This window comes from Oryctolagus cuniculus, chromosome 3, assembly GCF_964237555.1.
Source record: "Oryctolagus cuniculus chromosome 3, mOryCun1.1, whole genome shotgun sequence".
NCBI lineage: Eukaryota > Metazoa > Chordata > Mammalia > Lagomorpha > Leporidae > Oryctolagus > Oryctolagus cuniculus.
Genome location: NC_091434.1, coordinates 22,842,068 through 22,865,448, shown reverse-complemented (window position 1 = coordinate 22,865,448; position 23,381 = coordinate 22,842,068). Strand labels below are relative to the sequence as shown.

Here is a 23,381-nt window from a genome sequence, read left to right as displayed (position 1 = left end):
TGCCTCCTTTTGTGTCTTCAGCCAGGCCCTGCCCTGAGCATCAGCCCTACCCCATAAAAAGGACAATTCCAGCCTGCTTGGTGGAAATTCTCTCTCTCAAGGTTGCCCACACTGGCACTGAGTGTGTGCTGTCCCTTTGTCTTTTCTTCTCACCTTTATCTATGTCTCCTGGTTGAATGTTTTAAAGATTTATTTATTTATTTGAAACTCAGAGTTACACAGAGAGAGAAGGAGGGGTAGAGAGAGAGAGAGATTTTCCATTTGCTGGTTCACTGCCTAGATGGCTGCAATGGCTGGAGTTGTGCTGATCCAAAGCCAGGAGCCAGCAGCTTCCTCCAAGTCTCCCATGCGGGTGCAGGGTCCCAAGGACTTGGGCCATCTTCTATTGCTTTCCCAGGTCATAGCAGAAAGCTGGATTGCAAGTGGAGCAGCCGGGACTTGAACCAGCACCCATAGGGGATGCCAGCATTGCAGACGGTGGCTTTACCGGCTACACCACAGCACTGGCTCCTGGTTGTATTCTTACATGCTGGAAGATAAGAATGTGGACTAATTCTAGTTGGGGTCCGAGTCCAGTGGGAACTTTTGAGCCCCCTGCCGGGGGGGGGGGGTGGTTCCCCAGCCCCACATATTTGACAGCACTGACTTCATTTTGAGCGTTTTCTTGTGAGCAGCTGTAACTGGCTGTTAGTCACCTTACATTGGCTGGCTGTTGAGCCACACTGACAACTGTGCCACAACCTGCAATGACAGAGTTTGGGCCCAAGACGTTTCCCATCAAGGCTGGCTTTGGCAGCTGAGATGATGCACCTCCTGGGGTGGTACATACCAGTGCCTTGAAACTGCCATTTGGGCCACGTGTCACTGTGACTCCATTCTTTGTGAATATTTACTCTGCAAAGGCATGGACTGTCAGAGGCTAAGCTGGAGTCAAAAATGCTTTCCTGCAGTGCTGAGGGCTTGGCAGCCTCTGGACCCAGGGGAGTGTTACCTGGGAGACACATAGTCCCTGGCCCGTTGGACAATGACTTCCTGGACACACTGTTCGATTAGCACTCTGTGCTGGAATAATGTTCTTTTACCTATTTCTTTGCCTACGTTTTCATATATTCCTTTTGCTTATTTGCTTCTGTGTGCATGGCAAGCAACCAATTAACTCAGGAACTACCTTTGCCTCATTTGGTTTGTTAGTTAAAAGAGAAAAGGACCAGCCCCTCTTAGAAAAATTATAACCCTTGAGGTTAAAACTGTCACCAGCTATTGGCAAACCGGCCTACCCAGGCTGATCCAGCATGACGAGGAGCTTTGGAATCAGAGTCACAAACTAGCCTAACAAGGACTCAGTAAAGTTATTATCTAATAGCTCTTGCTCAGTTTTCCCACCTGTAAAATGGGGATAAGAAAACTCTGTTCCATCGATTGTAGTAAGCATTAATAACTCATTAACGTTCAACACAATAACTGACGAGAGCGATGATGGCGACAATGGCAATGATGACGACGACAATAATGGCGATGCTGAGGGAAGGTGGGGGTGCAGCAACAGGTGGGGTTTAAACTGCAAGGTTATCAACACCAGGAATGGATGCCTAGGGGCACTTTTTATTAAAAGCTATCAAATCAGTCTGGCTCTCTGGAATGCCCTCTGGGGACGACATGGACAACCAAGCTCCTGTTTTGGAAACTTCAACATCCCAGGCTTTCAGGAGCCTGCGCTTGGTTAAACTTTTGGGGAAACAGAGAACTACAACTACCAGGATGCAACGGTTCAGGCTCCGCCCAGGACGTTGCGCCATCCTATTTTTCGCCGATCTGCCGGCCAAAACTACAAATCCCAGAAGGCTCTGCCGCAGCGCTCTTTCTAACCGTCTCGACACTCCCACTTTTTGAAGAGAAATTGAGCTCGTGTTGCTCATTGGGAAGTGTAGTTCGGTGGTGACCGAGCGCTCCAGGCCTGGGCGCTGCAATAAGGCGAGCGAACTGGCAGCCCTTGAGTACCCGCTACGCTCACCGTCCGCCCGGAAGAGTAATCTGGTTCGGTAGGACTCTGCACTCGGGGTTGGCTGCGAATGCAGGCTCCCGTTCTAGGCCTCAGCAGGTAAGGAGGAGGACGAGACCAAACGCCAGCCTGCGGGGGGGCGGAGAGCGCAGGGTGAATCCAAGCGGTGATAGGGGTGGGAGCGGGGCGTGGCGCCCCTTATCGCGGGGTCAAGGTAAGGCGTGCCCCGGAAATGGCGTGGAACCCAGGTTCCAGCCCAGAGGGGAAGAAGGGCATCCAGGTGGCCGGGTGGCGTTCTGGGTTGGGGCTGGCCGTGGGAGTTCTCGGCCCATAGCCTGGCCGCGCTGGCTGGTGGAGTCAGCTCCGGAGGCCTGGCCCCGGGGGAAAGTTAGCTGGGGTCTGCTTTGCCTCGGAACGGAGCCTCCCCTGCTCTCGGCCCCAGTGCTGGGGCTTGGAGGGGCTGGACGGCCTCTGAGGGTGGGTGTTTTGGGGGCCTTGGCCAAAGGGAGCCCCAGCCAGGCGGGGAAGGTTCACCGAATGCTGTTGGAGGACTCCCTGCCCACCGTCCCAATCGGTGCTTGGCGCTGGACAGGCCATTTACTGTGACCCACCGGCAGGGAAATCGGTGTCCTGCGCCCTGGGTCGGGGATGTGTTGAAAATAGCTCAGCTCGCAGGGTGCAGGAGCTGCAAAATAATCAGGTTGATCCTATTTTGGAGTAACTATAGGAAAAAATGGAAAACTGTACTGTGCTGAGTTACTACCTGTGGTTATTGATGACTAGTGTGGTTGCAGATCAGTTCTACTTTCCTTGATGTCTTTTTAAGATTCTTTTACAAACTTATTTGAAAGGCAGAGTTACAGAGAGAGGAGACAGAGAGGATCTTCTTCTATCTGTGGATCACTCCCCCAAATGGCCACAATGGCTGGAGCTGGGCCCATCTGAAGCCAGGAGCATCTTCCAGGTCTCTCGTGTGGGTTCAGGGGTCCAGGTTCTTGGGCCATCTTCCACTGCTTTCCCAAGCACATTAGCAGGGAGCTGGATCAGAAGTGGAGCAGCCAGGACTTGAATCAGTGCCCGTATGGGATGTTGGCACTGCGGAGTGCGGCTCAATCCGCTATGCCACAGTGCCGTCCCCTCCTTTATGTCTTTCTGTAGTGTCTGAATTTTGTACAGTGAGCATGTATTACATTTTCTTTTGTCTTAGCCTCCCAAAGGACTTACTTAAGTGGCATCATGGGTTGCAGTTTGGAAGGCTTGTACCAGGCCATGTGCAGACTGGCTTACCAAACACAAGAGCACTGAACGAAAGGGGGAGATTTATTGTGTGGTCTGTGTGAGCTCATGCTTTTCTCCTTCCAGCTCGGGAAGAGGCTGTTTTCACAAGTGTCATGCCCTTGGAGGTGGTCTTTTTCAGTCTGTTCCATTATTTTTTCTGGTTTAGTGTTGCCTTTTTCATTATCTGGTGGAGTTAGGTTGCACTGCAGAACTTTCTTGGGAATCTAATAACTCGACTAGAGCATGGGAAAGAGAAAAATAGTACAGCTAAAATACTTTCTTTTTGTTTAAATAATAGTTTATTTGAAAGACAGAGAGGGAGAGAAAGAAAGAGAGAGAGATCTTCCATCCACTGATTCACTCCCCAAATGGCCACAAAGGCCAAGGCTAGTCCTGGCTGAAGCCAAGAGCCAGAACTCCATCTTGGTCTTCCACGTGGGTGGCTGGGCCATCGTCTGTCTGCTTCCTTCCAGAGCACATTAGCAGGGAGCTGGATCGGAAGCTGAGCAGCCAGGACTGGAACCTATACTCAGGGCATGCCTTCTGGTAGCGTTGGTGTCACAGGCTGCACCACAACCCTGAGCCCGGGAACACCTTTCTAACTTGGAGTTGCCTTTTGCTTTTCATCAGGATCATTATTTGAACATGTGCAACTTACTGTCCCCGTGTGTGTTCTTTTCTTACAAAGGAAGCTTTACTGTGTTCTTCAGTTTTGCTCCATATGTGTTTCCTGGGACAAAAGCTTGTTAAATCAAGGCAGGAGCATGGTGAATAAATAAACAATGTTTATTTGAGTCTTCTTTTTTTCTTTTTCTTCCCAGCTTTTGCCCACTTTGCAAATAAAGGTTGAGATTGCTGCATAAGGATTTCCCTGTTAAAATGTCCTTGCCCCTTACAGAGGAGCAAAGGAAAAAGATCGAAGAGAATCGACAGAAGGCACTGGCTCGCAGAGCAGAGAAGTTATCAGCAGAACAGCCCCAGAGTGCAGGCGCGGGCTCCTCCATTGCCGCCGGCCCTTCCCAGTCCACGCAGGGCCCGTCCCAGAATCGTCCAAGGGAGCCTTCTCAGCCGCTGAGCCATGGTGTCATGTTCAAGCAGCAGAATCTCAGTAGTTCATCTCATGGTGACCAAAGACCTCAGAATTCCCCCGGTTTTCATCTCGGCACACCCAAGCTGGCAAAGGAGACAGAGAAGAGCCAAGAAGAGATGTCCACAGCCTGCCACAGCGCCCCAGATCCAATGACCCTTGCTAGGATCTCCCCTCCGTTAGCACAAAGTTCTCCAAAGGTCCCTAAGCAGCAGCTCTTGAGTTATGACTTAGGTCAAGGTCATTCTCAGGGGACCCAGTCAACACCCTTTGCTAACACAACTCGTGAGCCATTGGCCAACATAAAAAATTTCCAGAAAACTCCAGCCTCTTCTTCCAGACAGCCTCCTCAGGATCCTGACCTGGGGACCAGCACTGTAATGCCGTCCGCCTCGGGGCAGAATCCTTCTGATCCGCATTGTGGTTCAGGGGGTGTGACACCGAGGACAGAAAGACTCCAGCAGAAACTGGGGGCCTCCCTCCAAAAAGCAGTCACCTCCCAGCAGGGAACTTGCATAAGGAGTGGAGATCGGTTCCAGGTGAAGATCGGGTACAATGCAGAGCTCATTGCCGTGTTCAAGAGCCTGCCCAGCAGAAGTTATGGTAATGAGTCTTTTGTTCTTCGGATTTTTTTTTTCTTTCTAATTTTAGAGTCTCTCTGAATCTAACAGTTTCTCATAAATATTAAGAGAGTGCATCGGCACATTCTGTCCGTCTAGTTACCGCGTTTCTAGTTGAGCTGGTGTTTCCCTTTATAACAGACAGCCCCTCGAACAGCTGCCGTGCTTGGGAGCTGCTGCTTGCTTGTATGGAGAGTGCACGACTCCTCTGCCAGGTGCTTTGTGTGCGTGGCAGCATTTATGCCCCTCAGCAGCTTCTGTGAAACAAGGAGACGTGATTTTTGCTTTCAAAGCCGTGGCCCTGGCTCAGCAAGGTTCAGCAGCACAGTGAAGTTGACTGGTGTGGAGGTTAGAGCGGGGATGTGGCTACCCGTGCCACACCTCCTACTCCTCACACTGCTTTTCCAGACCGCCCTGGGATCGGGAAAACCCGCCTTCTAGTCCCAACTCTGTCCTTCGGGGCCTTTGTAGGTGAGGCCCATAACTTCCCTGGGCCCGAGTTGCATAGCACTATGTGGAGTTTAAAAATTACTTCTGTTTACTATTTGTTCTCTATGGAGATTTCATAAATCAGTAGATGCAGACGCCTGCTGCTCAACTGCTTTGACCTTGGCATCCATCATTCACTCGGAAGACAAGCTCTTGTAGAGTGCCCAAGTACAGATGATAACAGTGCCCGCCTTTTGTTTATTTCAGATCCTGCCACCAAGACGTGGAACTTCAGCATGTCTGACTACAGTGCCCTGAGTGAGTAGGCCCACTGTGGCCCCACGTGCAGGGAGAGCCTGGCTTTGGAAACCTTCTCTGGAGTGGTGGGTGTGGCCTGGCTCATGGTGTGTTGATGTGGATTCGTTCTGAGAGGAGGAGCGTGGTGGGGCCAGAGGCGTGGAGTCACCACACAGACCCTGGGAGCCGGGTGAAAGCAGGCCAGAGGCGAGCAGCCCGCAGACTCATTTATTTCAGTTGGTATAGCAGCTTATATAGCCAAGGCAGCCAATCCGGTCAAGGGCGGTCTTTGCCCTAACCAGTCACACCCTGTTGCCAGGCAGTTTCCAAAGCCATCCAATCAGCCTGTTGCCGGTCAGGCTCTGTTGCCATGTGGTTTCTGAAGCCATCCAATCACAGCCTATTGCCAGGCAGGCTCCATTGTCATGTGGTTTCCAAAGCCATCCAATCACAGCCTGTCGCCAGGCAGTTTCCATTGCCAGTGGCCATCTTGGCATGGCCTTCTCATTCCACCACAATGGTGTGCATGATTTTCTAGGGAAACCTTGGAGCTCACCATTGTGATGCTCCTCCTACCAAAACAGCCTAAAGAGGTGGCCCCTTGGGCAAAGGTCATTGACATTATGAGCAAAAGCTCATGGCCAGCAGGGCCTGTCATGCTGCAGGTCATGCTTAGCCCTTGAGTTATGCTCATATTATAATAGCTGTTTTACAGGTGGGGAAACGGAGGCCCAAACAGGCTAAGTAGCTAATGCCCTTACCACCAATTAGATTGTCCAGCAGTGTCAGGCCCTGCTCCCACACCAATCCCCACAACACTCTCCTGTGACTTAGCATGCAGGGAGGGGCGCTGCCCCACAAGCTTCCAACCATCGCCTCATTAGCCCCTGGGTGTACTGCTCTGTCTAGTGAGATTCTGTTGACTGTCTTAAGCCAAGATTCTTATTTCCTTATCCTGGTGCCTCCTCCCATGCCCAGCAGCCATTTCTACGTCCTCTCTTTCCCGCCTATTCAAAAAGGGAAAAGATAAGGATGCCTGTTTGGATCACTTCTCTGCAGATTTGGGCCTGGTTTCGGGGTGGGCCTGGGGGGCAGTAGAACAACTGCCTGCAGAATTTCCTGGCTCCTCCTGGGCCTGCACTTCCTGAAATGTGTGGCATTAGGGAGGTATCCCTTTCCTCTGTAGCTGCTCTGGTGGCTTGCAAGGGCTGCCCTGGCACAGATGGACGTTCACTTTGTCACTGGCCAGGTATTGGCAGGGCTGCTGAGACCTCTCTCCAGGGTGGCAAATGGCCTTTGTGCGTGTGAATCTTTGATGTTCTCTTCTTGTTAGGACCCCAGTCAGACTGGACTAGGGCCACCTAAGGACCTTGTTTAACTTAGCATCCTTCTTAGAGGCCTTATCTCCAAGGCCAGTTGTGTTCTGGGTGTTAGGTCCTAGACGTCGGAATTTTGGGAGGAACACAATTCAGTTGGTGACCTTTTCCAGGGAGACTCCTTTTTTCTTGTTTTGCTTTTTAAAGATTTAATTATTTATTTGAAAGGAACAGTTACAGAGAGAGAGGGAAAGACAGACACAGAAAGATCTTTCATCTGCTGGTTCAGTCCCCAGATGGCTGCAATGGCCCCGGCTGGGCGAGGCTGAAGCTGGGAGCCAGGAGCTTCTTCCAGGGGAGACTCATTTTTCAATCTATTTGTTCAGGGTTAGGAGGAGGAGACCCAGTGCTCAGCATTCTATGATTGCAGATTTTCATACCTGGTAGTATTCTCATTGCTCATTTTATGTTTGTGTTGTTCATTTTAAAGCAGTTACTTTTCCACTGTCAGTTTTGTTTGTTTTGTCTTCTTTGCACTTCTGTTCTCTAACCACAGTACTTGGTGACCTTAGATAACTTCTACTTTTGCAAATTCATTTAGGTTTCCTGTGTGATATGGTTGCTTTTTGTAATGTTTCCTATGGTTTTTGAGGACAGTGCACAAAACTTTGGGCACAGAATTCTTGAAGATGGATTTTACTAATGTTTTATACCCTTAATCTGATTTCTCCTGAGATCCCCTTGCAACAAATGTAGGATTGTGAATTTGTCCTTATTTCCCCAAGTTTCAGATGGGCTCGTGATTTTTGTATCTTAGATTGTACTTTTTTACCAATATAACGTATGAAGATTGTCAGTCTTTCTGTTATTTTGTTTTTGGTATATCTCTGGACTTTGCTTTCTTTAACCCTACCCCAGGCTTATTGTAGAGCATAGGGAGGTACATTAACATGTAAAGAAGAGAAATTGCCTCCCATAATCTCCCCACTCCATCACCTTAACATTTTGGGTTTGTTCCATGCATTAAGAGATACATGTTTCCTATATGTATGTAATTTTTCTCTTGCCTTTTTTGTTAGATTTTATGTTGATGAATGTTAATAGTTAATTCTTAGTGATGAAAATGTGGGTAACTATTAAATGGACCATTATAACCTTCAAAAATGATTTCATATTATTGAACCTAATACTGTTTTTTGTGTGTTTGTCTTTTCTAAAATTGTTCATAAGAACTACATGGCTATATAACATTCCGTTTTATGAATGGATCATAAACTGGTTACATCATCTTCTTCCTGTTTAACTTTTACTTGCTTCCATTTGTCCCATTTTAAAGCTGACACCTTTGTGGATACATTTTTGTGTTTTCAGTTGTTAGTTGGCAAAGATTCCCAGAAGTTGAATCACTGTGATCACTCCATTTAGAGCTCTTGCTATATGACTGTGTGCCAAGTTGTTTTCCAAAAGGTTTTAATCCCAATTAGCAATGTACTGTCTGGTTTTTTATTCTGCAATCTTGAGAAGTAAGAAATGAGTTTTTAATCTCTCAATTCATGAGGCTGAACATTTCTCCAAATACCCACAAATCATTTTTCCTCCTATTGGTTGTCTCTCTATCTTCTTATTTTGTGGTCTTAATATTATTTTAAAACATGAGCTCTGTTTATATTTCTTATAAATATCTTTACTCAGTTGATTTGCCTTTTGATTCATTTTGTGTTTTTGACAGTTTAGATTTATGTGGTCAAATCTGTTGATTTGACAGTCTGGGTTGAGTATTTCTTATCTGAAATGCTTGAGACCAGAAGTATTTCAGATTTGAGATTTTTAAAACTTTTACATTATGAGATATGTTGGGGTTGGGAGCTGGCATTGTGGCATAGTAGGTTAAGCTTCCGCCTGCAGTGTCAGCATCACATATGGGCGCTGGTTCAAGACCTGGCTGCTCCATTTCCAATCAACTCTCTGCTAATGTACCTAGGAAAGCAGTGGAAAATGGTTCAAGTCCTTGGGCCCCTGCACCCATGTGGGAGACCTGGAAGAAACTCCTGGCTTTGGCCTGGCCCGGCCGCTTTCATTGTGGCCATTTGGGGATATGAAATACCTTTGGGCATATGAAATACCTCTGTCTCTCCCTCTTTCTGTAACTCTTTCAGATAAATATGAAATAATTGTAAAGAAAATGAGATAAGTTGGGGATGGGGTCCAGGTCTAAATACAAAATCCATTTATATTTAATATACACCTTATAGCCTGAATGTAATTTTGTACAATATTTAAGTGTACTTGCACTTTGACTGCAATCTATCAGGTCAACTCAGTTGCGAATTTTCTGTTTTTGTTTTGTTTTGTTTTGTTTTTTATTTGAAAGGCAGAACAACATAGAGAGAGAGAGAGATGTTCCATTCACTGGTTCACTTCCCAAATGGCCATAACAATCAAAACTGCACCAGGCTGAAACTAGGAGCCTGGGACTCTATCCGGGTCTCCCACACGGGGGCCAGGGGCTCAGGTATTTGGGCCATCTTCCACTGCAGGGAGCTGGATCGAAAGCAGAGCAGCTGGGACTCGAACCGCCAGATATGGGATGCTGACATCACAGATGGTGGTTTAACCGATTGTGCCACAGCAGCAGCCCCAGTTGTGAGTTTCCCACTCTGACAGCATGTGAATACTCAAAATGTTTCAGATTTTAGAGCATCCCAGATTAGAGATGCTCACCCTGTAGCAGACAAAATATTGTTAAAAACTGTATTTGTGACTCCCCAGTCCCCTTTCTCATCCTTTCGTTCTCCAACCAGGAGACAGAGTAGGGACCTGGGAATAGGATTAAGTGAAGTTTTTTGTGGTTATGTTGACTTCAGTGGCTTCTGTGACACAGCATCAGAAGGTATCTGCTAAGTTCAGTCATCCTGGTTCAATTCCTCCTCTCTGTGTTACCCTCTGAATCTTGCTTTCATTTGAAATATTAAAGTAACAGAGGCTTATATGCTATAAAAAAATGAAATTCTCAAAGTCCCAATTAAAGGCACTTGCCTTTAATTCCTCTCCCTACCCAAACACCCAAGGCCTCCTAGAAGTCATTTCAAATTTGTCATCTGCCTGGTCACTTTTGTCCTTTTCCTCTTTCGCAGTGAAAGCAGCCGAGCGCCTCCCAGCGGTCACCCTGCAGCCTTTGGAAGGGGCCGGAGGCAGCTCGGAGCCCTCTTCCAGCACCAGGGCACTGGCCGGCCTGCCCTCTGCCCCATCCCTCGCCTTCGTCAAGGGGCGATGCATGCTCATCTCCCGGGCCCGCTTTGAGGCCGACATCGGCTACTCGGAGGACCTCATCGCACTGTTTAAGCAGATGGATTCCAGAATTTACGGCAAGTGATTGTTCCATGTCTGATGCTGGGATGAGGGGCAGTCGGTCCAGGATCTTGGCACAGAATGTTTTATCTGTCTTTGAATATTCAAAAATGACTTTCTTATCCTGGTCTGCTTCTGTTACTGTAACATCTCGGTTGTTCCAGAGAGTGAACCCACAGTGGGGGCCTCCCAAAGAGAGCACCCCACCATTTTTCTCAGTCACCTGATCCATGTCTTTGCCATCCAGCTCCATCTGTTTTTATTTTGGCCTTAGCACAACAGAAAAGCAGGTGGTGGCCATAAAAAGAAATGCCTTTCCAAGGACTGAGACAATGGTTTCCAACCTGTGGGACGCTCTTGGGGCTGTGTTCAACACAGATTGCTGGGCCTCACCCCCAGAGTTTCTCATTCTGCAGCCCCAGGATTGGAGCAGATGATCTGCTTTTCTCTCTTTTTTTATTTTACTTTTGTTTGAAAGGCAGAAAGACAGAGACAGACAGAGATCTTCCATTCACAGGTTTACTCCCCAAATGCATGCGACAGCTGGGGCTTGGCCAGGCCAAAGCCAGGAGCTGGGAGCTCAATCTGAGTTTTCCACATGGGTCCCTGGACCTCAGCACTTGGGCCATCACCTGCTGCCTCGCAGGGTGTGCATTAGCAGGAAGCTGGGATAGGAGGTGGAGCTGGGACTCAGTCCAGGCTGAGTGTGGGAGTGACCTGCTTTTCTGGGGGGTTTCCTGGTGCTGCTGCTGCTCTTTCTGGAGGCCAGCAGGGGCTCCACCCCTGCTGCCTGTTAGCGTCACTGTCTGCTCTCACCCAGGGAGGCTGATGGCATGAGTGAGGTGGGGCCTGGGCATTGGTGTCATCAAATCTTCAGATGAGACTGCTGATTGAGGACCACTGGCCAGAGCCAAGCAGTTTCGTGCTATTGTTTGTGAGATGCCTTAAATGCCGCCTGGTCAGAATATGTGGCAGAAGCAGCTTTAGAATTCTGCGCTCCTGTGATGAACATTTAGCTTAGTGGTTGGGACACTGGTTGGAGTGCCTGTAACCCGTATCAGGGACCTGGGTTCAGTGCCTGGCTGCTGACTCCAGACTCCTGCTGGTGTAGACCTGGGAGCCAGTGGTGATGACTCCAATAATTGGGTTCCTGTTACCCCCATTGGTGACCTGGATTGAGTTCCTGGCTCCTGGAGACATTTGGGAAATGAACCGGTAGATGGAAGTGCCATCTTTCCTGCCCCCTGCCACCCCCTTCTCTGCTTCTTCAGAAATTTTTTTGGGAGGAAAAAAAAAAGGAGTCTGGATTCCTGGGTTTTTGTCTTTAGCTTGGCCCCCTGGTGTTCATTAAAAATAGGGATCACTATTTCCTCATTCCTGATGATTCTGGTCTTTTCCTTAGGCAAGTAGAAAGCAAGCCCTTAACACTTTGTGCCTCTGAGACTTCGCATTCAGGCAGCATCCTGAAAGAAGGCTCTGTAGAATTATTTGAGCTCCCAGGGGAGGAGTTGGTGCTGGCGGTTAATTATCATTGCTTAGCTGTGCCCACCGTCAGCTTAGGAGAGCAGGCTTTGGGTGGCGGATGCTTGGCCCAGCCTGGTGGTCAGTCCTTCCTCCCTGAGCTCTCAGATGTTTGGCCTCTGCTTGCAGTGTCCCTTAAAGGGTGAATGCAATGATCTGTGTCTGTCTCCAGTCTGAAATGTCAACACCCCATCCTGCCCACGCCCAGCCATCCCAACATCCCAACACCATGGTTGGATTGGCTACCATAGCCATTAGTCGTGGGTTTTCTCTTGTGCTCCTGGGCCACTGTCAGGGCCAAGCTGTTCCGAGGCAGACTCTTCCTAGACTGGTCGCGTCTGCTTCTGGTCCTGCCTCCACATGGACTTCCTTGCTCTTTCCTGGAACCAACTCGCTGTGTCCACGATCCCTTCATGCTAACCACCTTGCTTTGGAAATGACCCCACAATGAAGAACTGATTTTTGCTGTTCAGGTCGTATTTATCCAAGCCCAGGCTTTCTTGATTTTCCCAAAAGATACACGATGAGAGGAATGCTTGTTTGAATAATTAGCCACTGTTGGGTAGTAAGTGGCTCACCCTTCCCAGTTAATATTGTATGTCATTTATACTACACTCCACTAGTTAGCTGATAACATCTTAACAGCCGTACGGATAATTCACGATAACTAGCCTTCTGTCAGTGCGTGCTGTTTTCTAGGTACACTATTACAAGCATTCTGTATCGAAATTCCCCGAAATCCTCAGTAACTCTGTGAGGGAGGAGCTGTAGTGTCCTCAGTTTTCAGTGAGGGAAACTGAGGTGCAGAATTGTTGTCCCAGGTTGCACAGTTGGTAAGAGGCGGAGCTGGGGATTTGCACGTAGGAGGAGTGAGCAGTCTGACCGCACACAGCTTGTTTCCCACATACAAAATATGGCTGGTACTGCAGCCTACTTTCTGAGGCTGTCAGCGGCGGCAAGGGCCCCTCTTGACACAGTGCCTGGCCCTACTTGAGGACTGAACGAGTGTCAGCCACGTTGTTGCGCTGTTTTGGACATTCAGGGCATTTCTGGCCTGGGTCATCCCCAGTCGTGTGTCCCAGCAGCACCTTTCATCACAACCCTTCAGGCCAGTGTCGTCACTGCCCCTACCGCTCTGTTTTCCCTGTCTGCCGTAGAAGCCTTGGCATCCCCAGGGCCAAACACAGGACCAGCCACTTCGGCTGGGTTTAGTGGAGGTTTACGAAGCCGGAAGTAGATGAGCGTGTTGTTTGCTTATTTCTTTCTTCTCATTGCAGATGTCAAGACCAGGAAGTGGAACTTTCTCTTGGAAGAGCACAATAAACTAAGTGAGAAGCCTGCCTTGCTGCTTTTACATCATGCTGTTGCTAAGCTGTAATCACCTGCCTTGAAATTAATGTGTTTGGAAAGAACCCCCTCCTGCCTACTCTGTGGTAACTGCAGGTGCAGGGCAGGGGAAGGGGGAGATGTTTTCGAACAGCTTATCTGTCTGCTCAGGGGGTGGCCTGCAGTAGCTCCAGCAGACACAGGCCCTCTTCTTCCTCAAGGGTGAGGGGGTGCTGGTAAAACCCCCACAGCCTATGAAACCTTTTTGCTGCTTCTTACCAGTACTGGAAGCGAGGGTCATGGGCTAAGCTAGAAGCCACCTTAGTCTGCTGCTGGGAACAGGCTGTCAGTTAACTTCTGTAACAGCAAGTAGTGCTTCATGATGGGCTGCACTCTGTGAGGTGCAGAGGTCAAGGCCAGTGGACAGAAGTATAGGGACTGGCCAAGGGAAGGGAACCTGTGAGCAGTCACCACCCACTGCAGGAACGGGAAGCCAGTTTTGGCTTTTCATTTCTCTTCTGTGCCCTCTGCTTAGATGGGGCGATTACTTCAGATACTCCCGAGAGTCACAATCAACCTGTCCTGCAAAGCCAGTCTCCCTCTGTCTTCCAAGCTATACTGGCTGTGTGGTGGGTATGCAGCCTGCATGGGCTGTGTTCCTCCCACGTGACCCTCTGAGGGCTTAGTGGGCCTCCCCTACAGTGGAGGAAGCAGTCAGGCCAAGGAGACCTGGCCCAGCCTTGGGAGCTCCATGTCACTGGCTTTCTTGCCTATGAGGCTGGCAATTGAAGGTAGAAGGAAAAGCTGGCTTCTTTCCCACTGTCTCTTTTTTGTGTGCCTTATTGTGTGGTGTCAGGTGGATAAGTTGACATTCTGGGTCCCATTTGGTCATGCAGCCCAAGAAGGGATTTGCAAGCCTTGTGTGTACTGCTGACACAGGAATAAAACACAAGGACAGAGCGTTTGACTCCTGCAGGACAGACTTGCTGTGAACTGCAAGATTAAGTTTGAATATGAGGTGATGCTCACGTAGTAGCAGTGCAAGCATTGATCTGGGACTCTGCCTGCTGCCCTTGGGTACTTCTGACTCAGAAGGAACTATTTGGCCCAAGCCGAACCTTCGAGAAGAAGCTAGATCGAGCTCTTCGCTCTTGCTTTCTTGTGTCTTTCTTTCTTTTTTTTTTTTTGACAGGCAGAGTGGACAGTGAGAGAGAGAGACAGGGAGAAAGGTCTTCCTTTTGCCGTTGGTTCACCCTCCAATGGCCGCCATGGCCGGCGTGCTGCGCTGATCCAAAGGCAGGAGCCAGGTGCTTCTCCTGGTCTCCCATGGGGTGCAGGGCCCAAGCACTTGGGCCATCCTCCACTGCATTCCAGGGCCACAGCAAAGAGCTGGCCTGGAAGAGGGGCAACCAGGAAAGAATCCGGCGCCCTGACTGGGACTAGAACCCGGTGTGCCGGTGCCGCTAGGTGGAGAATTAGCCTATTGAGCCGCGGCACCGGCTCTTGTGTCTTTCAACCAAGAAACACATCTAAATATGTTAGCTACAAAGGCTTTGTCTTCTATGGAATGAAAAAAAGCATCAGCGTAAGCTGATGAACATGGCATTGGAAAACATGACCCATGACTCCCATGGCGTTATGTGGTGGTTCCTAATATTTGTGGGCCAGAGAATCCATGAAAACAATGAATTCTTCCCCCACATACCTCTCAGGTGCATTTTATGACCACATGTAATATGTCACTTTTGATGTTAAAATTTGAGTTAGGACTTCTAGATTTTGCATTTTTTTACATGCTACCTTGTCATTACAATGTCCTGTGGAAGAGAAGGCTGTATAGGTTGGAAAAAGCTTGGGCCTGGAGAAAGGAAGCAGTGGCTTTTCTTACTGGGAGCGTGACAGGGAGACAGTGAAGTCAGTAACAGACGTAAGGCTAAAGTTGCCCACCCCGTTTGTCACCTGACCCGTCAAAGAATGCAGAAGCCAGCAGGGGCAGCATGGGTGGTATAGCTAGGGTCTCAATTTCATTCTGAGTCCACCGTTAGCACACTGTAGTCCCGGGGGTTTGCGTCTTGTCTCACCCCGGGGTCTCCTTCCTCATGTGTGAAATTAGCTCCTGACCCTGAGTGAGTGAGCCTGTATACACAGCAGTGTATACAGTGTATACTAAGCGGTGACAGTGAGGCCTGAGCGTGGGACTGCTTGGTGACGTGCTGAGAGCCGTTCTTTCCAGCAAAGCCAATCTAAGAGCTTTCCTTTTCTCTCTGCTCAAGTGACTTGGGGCCTCTTGCCCACACTGGAGTTGGCATAAGGCCTTTTGTTTTCCCCTCGCTGTCACAGTCCAGAAGGGTTCTCCACAATTTGTTCTTGTCAGCTGCTATTTGAAAACAGTAGCATCTCTCAGCTGTGTGGCTAGCAGCGCTCTGCCAAAGAGCTGTTGTGTGGAATCCACTTCTCAGTGACTCACGAAGCCAGATGGCATGTGCCCATCATGTCCCAGCGCCAGGGGAAGGACAGTGGAGGCAGCTGTTGCCAAGGAGCGATGGCCTCAGCAGCACTGCCCGCTGACCCAACCGGCAGCATGGGAGCTTGGCGGTGGCGGCCGCTGGGAGACAGGGCGGATGCTGGTGCTTCCCCCTCGAGTGGCTGAAGGAGCACAAGGCCTGCAAAGCACCACGTTCCCCGCCAGCTGCATCCTCAGCCTCCTCTCTGCTTCCATCAGGTGTCTGAGTTCTGAGGATGCCTGGGCTTGAAATGGAAATGATTTCTGGAAGTGCACAGGGTGCTGCAGCTCCTGCAGTGGGAGGAAATGAGCACGCTCGGGTTGAATTGCGATGCATGAAATGTATTTCTGCATCAGGATGGGCAGTTTATTTTATAGTAGAGCTTTCAGCCTTACCTCCTTTACCTCCGTTCTGTTCATGGAAACTGTTTCCAAAAATAGCAGGTGAGAGGCCGGGCTGGATTTTAAACATCCTGGAAACACAGCAAGTGAATGTGGTCATAGAAGCTCCGCCCTGTGTGTTCCTACTGGTGTTTGCAGTTTCAGTACTTTAGGAGGATGTGAAGAAAACACATGGTCACACATGACCGTGTAGAATGGAGAACCATCCACTGTAGAATTTTGAATAATACTGGGCAGAAGAGCTCCTTGATTGGATACCCCTCAGTGGGTTACTGTGACTCCCAGGGTGCCCTTGAGAGGGTAGAGGGTAGAAGAGCAAGGGAAGAGCTGTAGGTCGTGGTTCCTGTGATGAGACTTTTCAGAGGAGAGTGGTGAGAGGGAAGACAGTGTTGGAGAACACAGCCTCCAGGCTGCAGGCTGTGCCCAGTGGTTTAGTGAAAATTCTAACTGCAGGGATCTTTATGTCCATCATCTTTACTCTCACTTTTCAACGTTTAACTTGTCATCCTGCCCCAGTATCTCTGATTGGGCTCTTTTCTCTGTTCCTCTGCTGAATAAAGTTTTCTTTTTCTTTTCTCAATTTTAAGACCAGGTCAGACTCCATTCTTTCAAGAAAAAAAATCAGTACAGTTGATTTGCCTTTATTTCTGTAATTTATTTTTCCCACTTGGGTTGGTGGTCCTCACTGGAAAAAGAGATCCATCCACGCTTCGTGAGGTTTCAGACGAGCATGCCTGGCAGGAAAGTCAAGGCCCCTGAATGCAATGGCAGGTCCAAGTAGCGGCCGCTCTGAGAAGCCATGTAGATCCCAAGCTTAGCAGGGACTGTAGAGGGCCAACGAGTAGAATCTTGGGCTTCCTGGGCCTCACGGTCTCTGTCCCACGGGCGAGTGAAAGCAGCTGTAGACCCTCCATAAGTAAATGGCACAGCTCGTGTTCCAGGAAAACTGTTGAACAAACCCAAACAGGCAGCAGGCCCACTGCTAGTGCCTGCTGTAGAGAACAGGTAAAGGAGCTAAGTCACCACGGAGACTGCTGGGAGACACCCCGCTCGTGGGCAGATACTTATCGTCGTAAAAAGGGTCAGACATGCAGCTTGATTGGTTTGTGGCCTGCATGGCCCCTACCTATTTGTAGAGAGCACTGCTGTCCTCCAGTCTTTCCCAGGAGTACCTGAGACCCTCTGGACAGAGCACAGGGTCACTGCCATTGCCACTAGCAGCGCCACAGTCACAGAACCCATCGACATGAAGTTTAAGGAGAAGGAAGCAAGACAAGATTTATTCCCCTTGGCCAGCGCCATGGCTCAATAGGCTAGTCTTCCGCCTGTGGTGCTGGCACACTGGGTTCTAGTCCTGGTCAGGACGCCGGATTCTGTCCCGGTTGCTCCTCTTCCAGGCCAGCTCTCTGCTGTGGCCCAGGAGTGCAGTGGAGGATGGTCCAAGTGCTTGGGCCCTGCACCCACATGGGAGACCAGGAGAAGCAACTGGCTCCTGCCATCGGATCAGCATGGTGCACTGGCCGCAGCGCGCCAGCCACGGTGGCCATTGAAGGGTGAACCAACGGTAAAGGAAGACCTTTCTCTCTGTCTCTCTCTCTCACTGTCCACTCTGCTTGTCAAAAAAAAAAAAAAAAAAAAAAAAAAATTCCACTGAAGACTTGCTTACTTAGGGTTTGTTCTGGGCTGATTTTTTTTTTTTTTTTTAAGGAATTTGAGTCCTTATTTATTTGAATGGAACTTTTAAAATACCACTTCAGGTTAGAAAAAGGAAACAGTTGCCAGTTCTTCCCAGTGTTTGTGCAGCCTAGCAAGGCCACTGCAGCACCGTGCCCTGCTTGTTTTCAGAGATCAAGGACGAGAGGGGAAGGCAGTTCTCCAGGCTCACAGGCATCAGCCCCCAATGTGCCCTCCAGTTAGCACTTTCGGAAGCTGGGCTGTAGCAGAATCACCGCTTTTGCTGTGTCCCAGGGCCCCTTCTCCTCCTCCAGCTCTTGGGGCCATTAACAGGCTCCTGGCTCACCCGCCTCTGCTCTTCCTTCCAGTTGAAAGGGTGCGCTGCCTCCCGCAGGTCCAGCTGGATCCCCTGCCCAAGACCCTCGTCCTGGCTTTCGCCTCCCAGGTGGAGAAGACGTCTCTCCATCCCACACCGGACGTGCCCGAGGCTGACCTTTCTGGAGTGGACTCCAAGCTCGTGTCTACTCTGATGCCCTTTCAGAGAGCGGCAGTCAAGTAGGTTCCTGATCTTCCTCTCTCTCTGCTTGGGTTGGATCACTCACCAATGACAGGGCTCTGATGCCTCTCTCATGGAAGCATCTAGGTGTTAACCAGGTGTGCTGTTGCCAAAGCCTTATAGTAACCGTTGCTTTCAGATTCCATGAACTAACAGACTCTGGGTTGCAGGTGAGCTTCAGGAAAGAGGCAGCTCCCAGCGCGTGGTGCAGGAAGTACAGAGCTCTTTCTCTCTCGTCTCTGCCCTCTTCTGAGTTTGCTCTATCCCCAGCCAGGTGCTGCTCGCAGGTGGTGGCTAGGTTTCCAGCAGCTTCTAGCTTGCATCCCATCAGCTCAGCAGCCCAGCAGAAGCACCCCTTTCCTGATGAGTTTGACACTGCAGTGGCTTAAGTCTGGTGCTGATGTCCAAGCCAGTCCCTCAGGGTTGGGAGCTTGAAGACTTGTTGATGAGACCCAGTGACAGGCACATCCCTGGAGCAGAGGACAGGGCCAGCCCCACCCCGGTTGGTAGGACTGAGAGTAGGAAGTGGTGGCTCTGCGAAGAAAGCCAGGGTGCTCCTGGTGTCGAGAGAGGAAAGCCGTGTGCTGACCCGTCCTCTCCTGCAGCTTCTCAGAGAAGCAAGGCGACTGCTTTGAACTTGCTTTCTCATGAAAAGATGGGAGTTCAAGGAGAGGAAAGAGACCTCAGAAGTCCGTCCAGAAACAGTAAGAGTGACAGCTGTTACTGGGCTGTCGGATTGAAAGAGCCCTGTTATCAGTGCTGCGGCCCAGCCTGAAGCCTCACGTGGCTGTTGCAGACAATGGGATTTTGTTCCCCATGTGCCTTTTGGGCGCTGCCTCCCCTTACCTCCCTCCTGTGGCCCTAGCCCTGTCCACCAGCCTTTTCTTCCCTTCCCTTCCCTTCCATCCTCCATCTCTCAGTTAATGCACTTGCTCTCGTCTTGCTTTGCCATGCCAGTCCTTCATCTGTTGAGATCTCTGGACCTCTTTTTTTTTTTTTTTTAATATCTACTTATTTATTTATTTGAAAGGCAGAGTTACAGAGAGGCAGAGACAGAGAGAGAGAGAGAGAGAGAGAGGTGTCTTCCATCTGCTGGTTCACTCTCCCAGTAGCTGGATCTGTGCTGATCCAAAACCAGGAGCCAGGAGCTTCTTCTGGGTCTCCCATGTGGGTGCAGGGGCCCAAGGACTTGGGCCATCTTCCACTGCTTTCCCAAGCCATAGCAGAGAGCTGGATCAGAAGTGGAGCAGCCAGGACTTGAACCAGCACCCAGATGGGATGCCAGCACTGCAGGCAGCAGCTTTACCCACTATGCCACAGCACCGGCTGCAGACTTCATTTTTGACCAGGCCCACGGTGGCTGTTCCCTTGATCTTTCTTCTCGGGGCTCCTTCAGTAAAGGTGAGACTTGGACTGCCCAGCCCCAGCCCTCGGGTAGCCCCTGTTTTCTGTATCCAGGTTCTTCGTGGCTGGGGATAGTCACCTGTTATGCATGCTGGTCTTGCCAGTTTGCCCCAGTACACTGAGGGGCGATGTGTGAGGCGCAGGCAAGTGGGCACAGGATGCGTTAGCAGCAGAAGCGGAGCACGGCCACAGCTTTCACCTCGCTCCGTGGCTCTGTAGCTACTGGTGGTACCTGTACCCCTTCTTCAGGCGTTTCTAATAAATTGCCCATCTCACGTTTTATCCTCTGAGGAGGTGGCAATTTGGAATTGGAAGGAATTTCATGTTTTGTTGAACACAATTGAGCACACCCTTAAATTCTTGGAGCAGAGTCTCTTAGAGATGTCAGCTTCCTGCCAGACCCAAGTGGGCCCATTCAGCAGGTCAGTGAGTCAGGCATTAGAGGTAGCCATGTGCCAGAACTCACTGAGCTGGGGTGGGTGATTCCTGGTGATGAGTGCAGTGTGGTTCCCTTCTGTTCTCCTGGGATGGCCCGGAGCTGTTGTGTTTCTCTGTTACAAGTTTTGGCCTCTTTGTTCCCTAGTGGGGCTGCCTCAAGGCAGGGGAGAAAGGAAAGAGACAGCCTAGGGACCCATGGTGCTTTGAGAATGCCCCAGGGACCAAACCATGTGGAAATGGTGAGTGGGAAAGTGGAGGAGACAGACAAAGCCGCTCCAGGGGGGTGGCTTCTCTGTGGATGCTGTTGCTTGGGTGCTGCCTGTCCTGCCTGGTCACCAGTTCTGCCAGTCAGAGGGTGGGGTAAAAAGTACATCTCCCCACACCTGCCCTGCCCCATCAGTCTGTGGGTGGGTTGATCCCAGAACTGGTCTGGAAGGTTTCCCAGGGCCTGTGCCCAGTTGGAAGGGGTGACATAGCACAGCCAGATGCCTTTCCTCCCCATGGAAGGACCTCGCTGGCCAAGTCACGGGGCTGCAGGAAGGGACACGCCTGTCACCCTAGGGGCCACTGTGGCAGCTGGGGGGTCAGTGAAGTGCCACAATAGCTTGCCCTTTTTTTCTTTTCTTTTCTTTTCTTTTTTTTTTTTTGACAGGCAGAGTGGATAGTGAGAAAGAGAGACAGAGAGAAAGGTCTTCCTTTTTGCCGTTGGTTCACCCTCCAATAGCCACCATGGCTGGCGCACTGCGGCTGGCACACCACACTAATCCAAAGGCAGGAGCCAGGTGCTTCTCCTGGTCTCCCATGCGGGTGCAGGGCCCAAGGACTTGGGCCATCCTCCACTGCACTGCCGGGCCGCAGTGGAGCTGGCCTGGAAGAGGGGCATCCGGGACAGAATCCGGCACCCTGAGCGGAACTAGAACCTGGTGTGGCGCTGCAAGGCGGAGGATTAGCCTATTGAGCTGCGGCTCCAGCAATAGCTTGCCTTTCATCTCCACATCTGGAGATCCACTGCTGGGTTTCCTTCTTTAGCAACAATGTTTCCAGGCAGTGAAAGGCGGAGTCCAGCCTGGAGTTACTGCAGGGAAGGAAGAGAGCTATTCAACAAGCATATTACCGCCAGGTTTCGGAACAGATTCTCAGTGTTGTCAGAGTTAGAGTGAAAGAGGGCTAGCGTTGGGAGCAGGGGACCGCACGTCTAGCACTCACAGTCCTTCTGGCTTCCCACGGATTCATTGTGTGGCTCAGCAGGTCGTTTTTACTGTTTGTGTCGATTCTTTTTCTCCTTTGCATGGAATGATAGTTACAATAGAGACACTTGCTTAGTGCTTGCCGTGGTGCCAGGCACTGTCTCAAGTGCCTTGAGCGATTGAGCCTTCCCCAGCAAGTCACCAGGGTGGGTACAGTTTTCCCCTCCCATCTTATTGTTGGCAGAGCCAAGGTGTGGGGGGCTTACATGGCGTGCACAAAGGCAGACAGCTACTAAGCGGTGGAACCGGGATGCCAGCCCCAGCCCATCTGGCTCCAAAATTGTGGAATCCACCCTCATGTAGCAACTATTAGAAGGGGTCATTGCCCGTGAGGACTTTAGGGTCCTGGAGGCTGCTGGCTGGCGAAGAACCCCTGCTGAGGTCAGTGCCCCCTCCCTCCTTGCCCCCCAGGCCAACGCGCTTGCTCGCAGGAGGCCCGGTCTGTCCTTACCAGTGTCCTGTCTTGGCGGCTCCCTGCCTCTGCCTTTGCACATGCAGTCTCCCTGCTCCTGAGAAAGCCTCCTGCAGTCGCACCAGCTCTTCTTTCCTCCCTGCCTTTTAGGCAGTGTCTGACGTGAGGATACCGCCCCGCTGAGCCCCACCGCGGACTCTGCGTGCTCCTCGTGCACCGCTGGGCCTTGCCTGCCTGGGGCGAGGCTGACTCCTCACAGAGCTTCCTCCCTCAGCTTCCATGACCTCCTCATTCTCTAGATCTTCACCCTACCTTTTGGCCACCCTTCCACATTTGTCCTAGTTTGACTGTCTTTCATGTTAAAAAAAAATATATATATTTTTAATGTATGTATTTAAGAGACAAAAAGAGAGACAGAGGCAGAGAGGTCCCATCTTGTGTTTCATTTCCCTAAATGTGCACGTCACTGGGGTTGAGCCCAGCTGAAGCTGAGAGTAGAACCGAATCCAGTTCTCCCACGTGGGTGGCAGGAACGCAGTGACTTGAGCCATCACCTGCTGCTTCCCAGAGTCTACTTCAGCAGGAAGCTGGAGTCAGGAGTTAGAGCCACGTTAGAACCCGGCCACTCCAAAATGGGACACGGTGTCGTAACTAGCATCTTAACTGCACAGCTGAATGCCCACCCCTGCTTCCTTTTTTGTTTTTTAAGATGTATTTGCTTACTTGAGAGGCAGAGTTACAGACAGAGAGAGAGAGACAGAGGGAGAGATCTTCCATCCGCTGGTTCACTCCCCAAGGGGCTACAATGGCTGGAGCTGAGCTGATGTGAAGCCAGGAGCCAGGAGCTTCGTCTGGGTCTGCCACATGGGTACGGGGACCCAACCGCTTAGGTCGTCTTTACAGCTTTCCCAGGCCATTATCAGGGAGCTGGATCAGAGGTGGAGCAGCTGAGACTTGAACCGGTGCCCACATGGGATGCTGGCGCGGCAGACGGATGCTTAACTACTATGCAACAGCGCTGGCCTCATGCTTCCTTTTTTTATTCACGTATTGCGCCCCTGGTTGTCTGCTGCTCTCTCCTCCTTGGGGAGCGAGTTTTGCTGTGAGGATGGCCCATGCTGAGTGGTGCAGTCGCTTACGGCACCCAGTGCTTACCCGCTTCGCTGAGCCGGATTAACTGACGCCCCAGGAGAATGGACCCTGCTGTTGACGTTCCCTCGTGTGCTTTCAGTTTTGCCATAGCCAAGAGAGGCCGCCTGCTGCTTGCCGACGACATGGGCCTGGGGAAGACCATCCAAGCCATTTGCATCGCCGCCTTTTACCGGAAGGAGTGGCCGCTGCTGGTGGTGGTGCCATCCTCCGTGCGCTTCACCTGGGAGCAGGTGAATTCTCTCTGTCTTGGGAATCTTACCGAGGGTTGCCCTCGGTGTTAAAGTAATAAATAAATAAATAAAAGTCTGCTTTTAGGGAGGAAAGCCAAGGAGTGACTGTCATAGAGACTCAGGTCCTTCTGTCAGCTGATCC

The 23,381-nt window shown here is 50.5% G+C and overlaps 1 protein-coding gene across 4 annotated transcripts in view; it reads left to right on the top strand.

Annotated features, from left to right (window-relative positions):
* The first annotated feature begins 1,846 nt into the window (after positions 1–1,846).
* The window catches only part of SMARCAL1 (SNF2 related chromatin remodeling annealing helicase 1), a 63,212-nt gene continuing 41,677 nt past the window's right edge, over positions 1,847–23,381 (top strand). The window contains exons 1-7 of one of the 4 annotated variants that reach the window (XM_008259123.4): positions 1,847–2,098; positions 4,099–4,967; positions 5,681–5,731; positions 10,161–10,391; positions 13,173–13,223; positions 18,169–18,355; positions 23,089–23,239. In XM_008259123.4, coding sequence (XP_008257345.1) covers positions 4,157–4,967; positions 5,681–5,731; positions 10,161–10,391; positions 13,173–13,223; positions 18,169–18,355; positions 23,089–23,239 — 1,482 coding nt within the window. In that variant the 5' untranslated portion in view covers positions 1,847–2,098; positions 4,099–4,156. Of the gene's footprint in view, positions 2,099–2,145; positions 2,477–4,098; positions 4,968–5,680; positions 5,732–10,160; positions 10,392–13,172; positions 13,224–18,168; positions 18,356–23,088; positions 23,240–23,381 lie in introns of those variants that run through there. The other 3 variants (XM_051848208.2, XM_008259124.4, XM_002712465.5) reach the window with 3 other exon arrangements.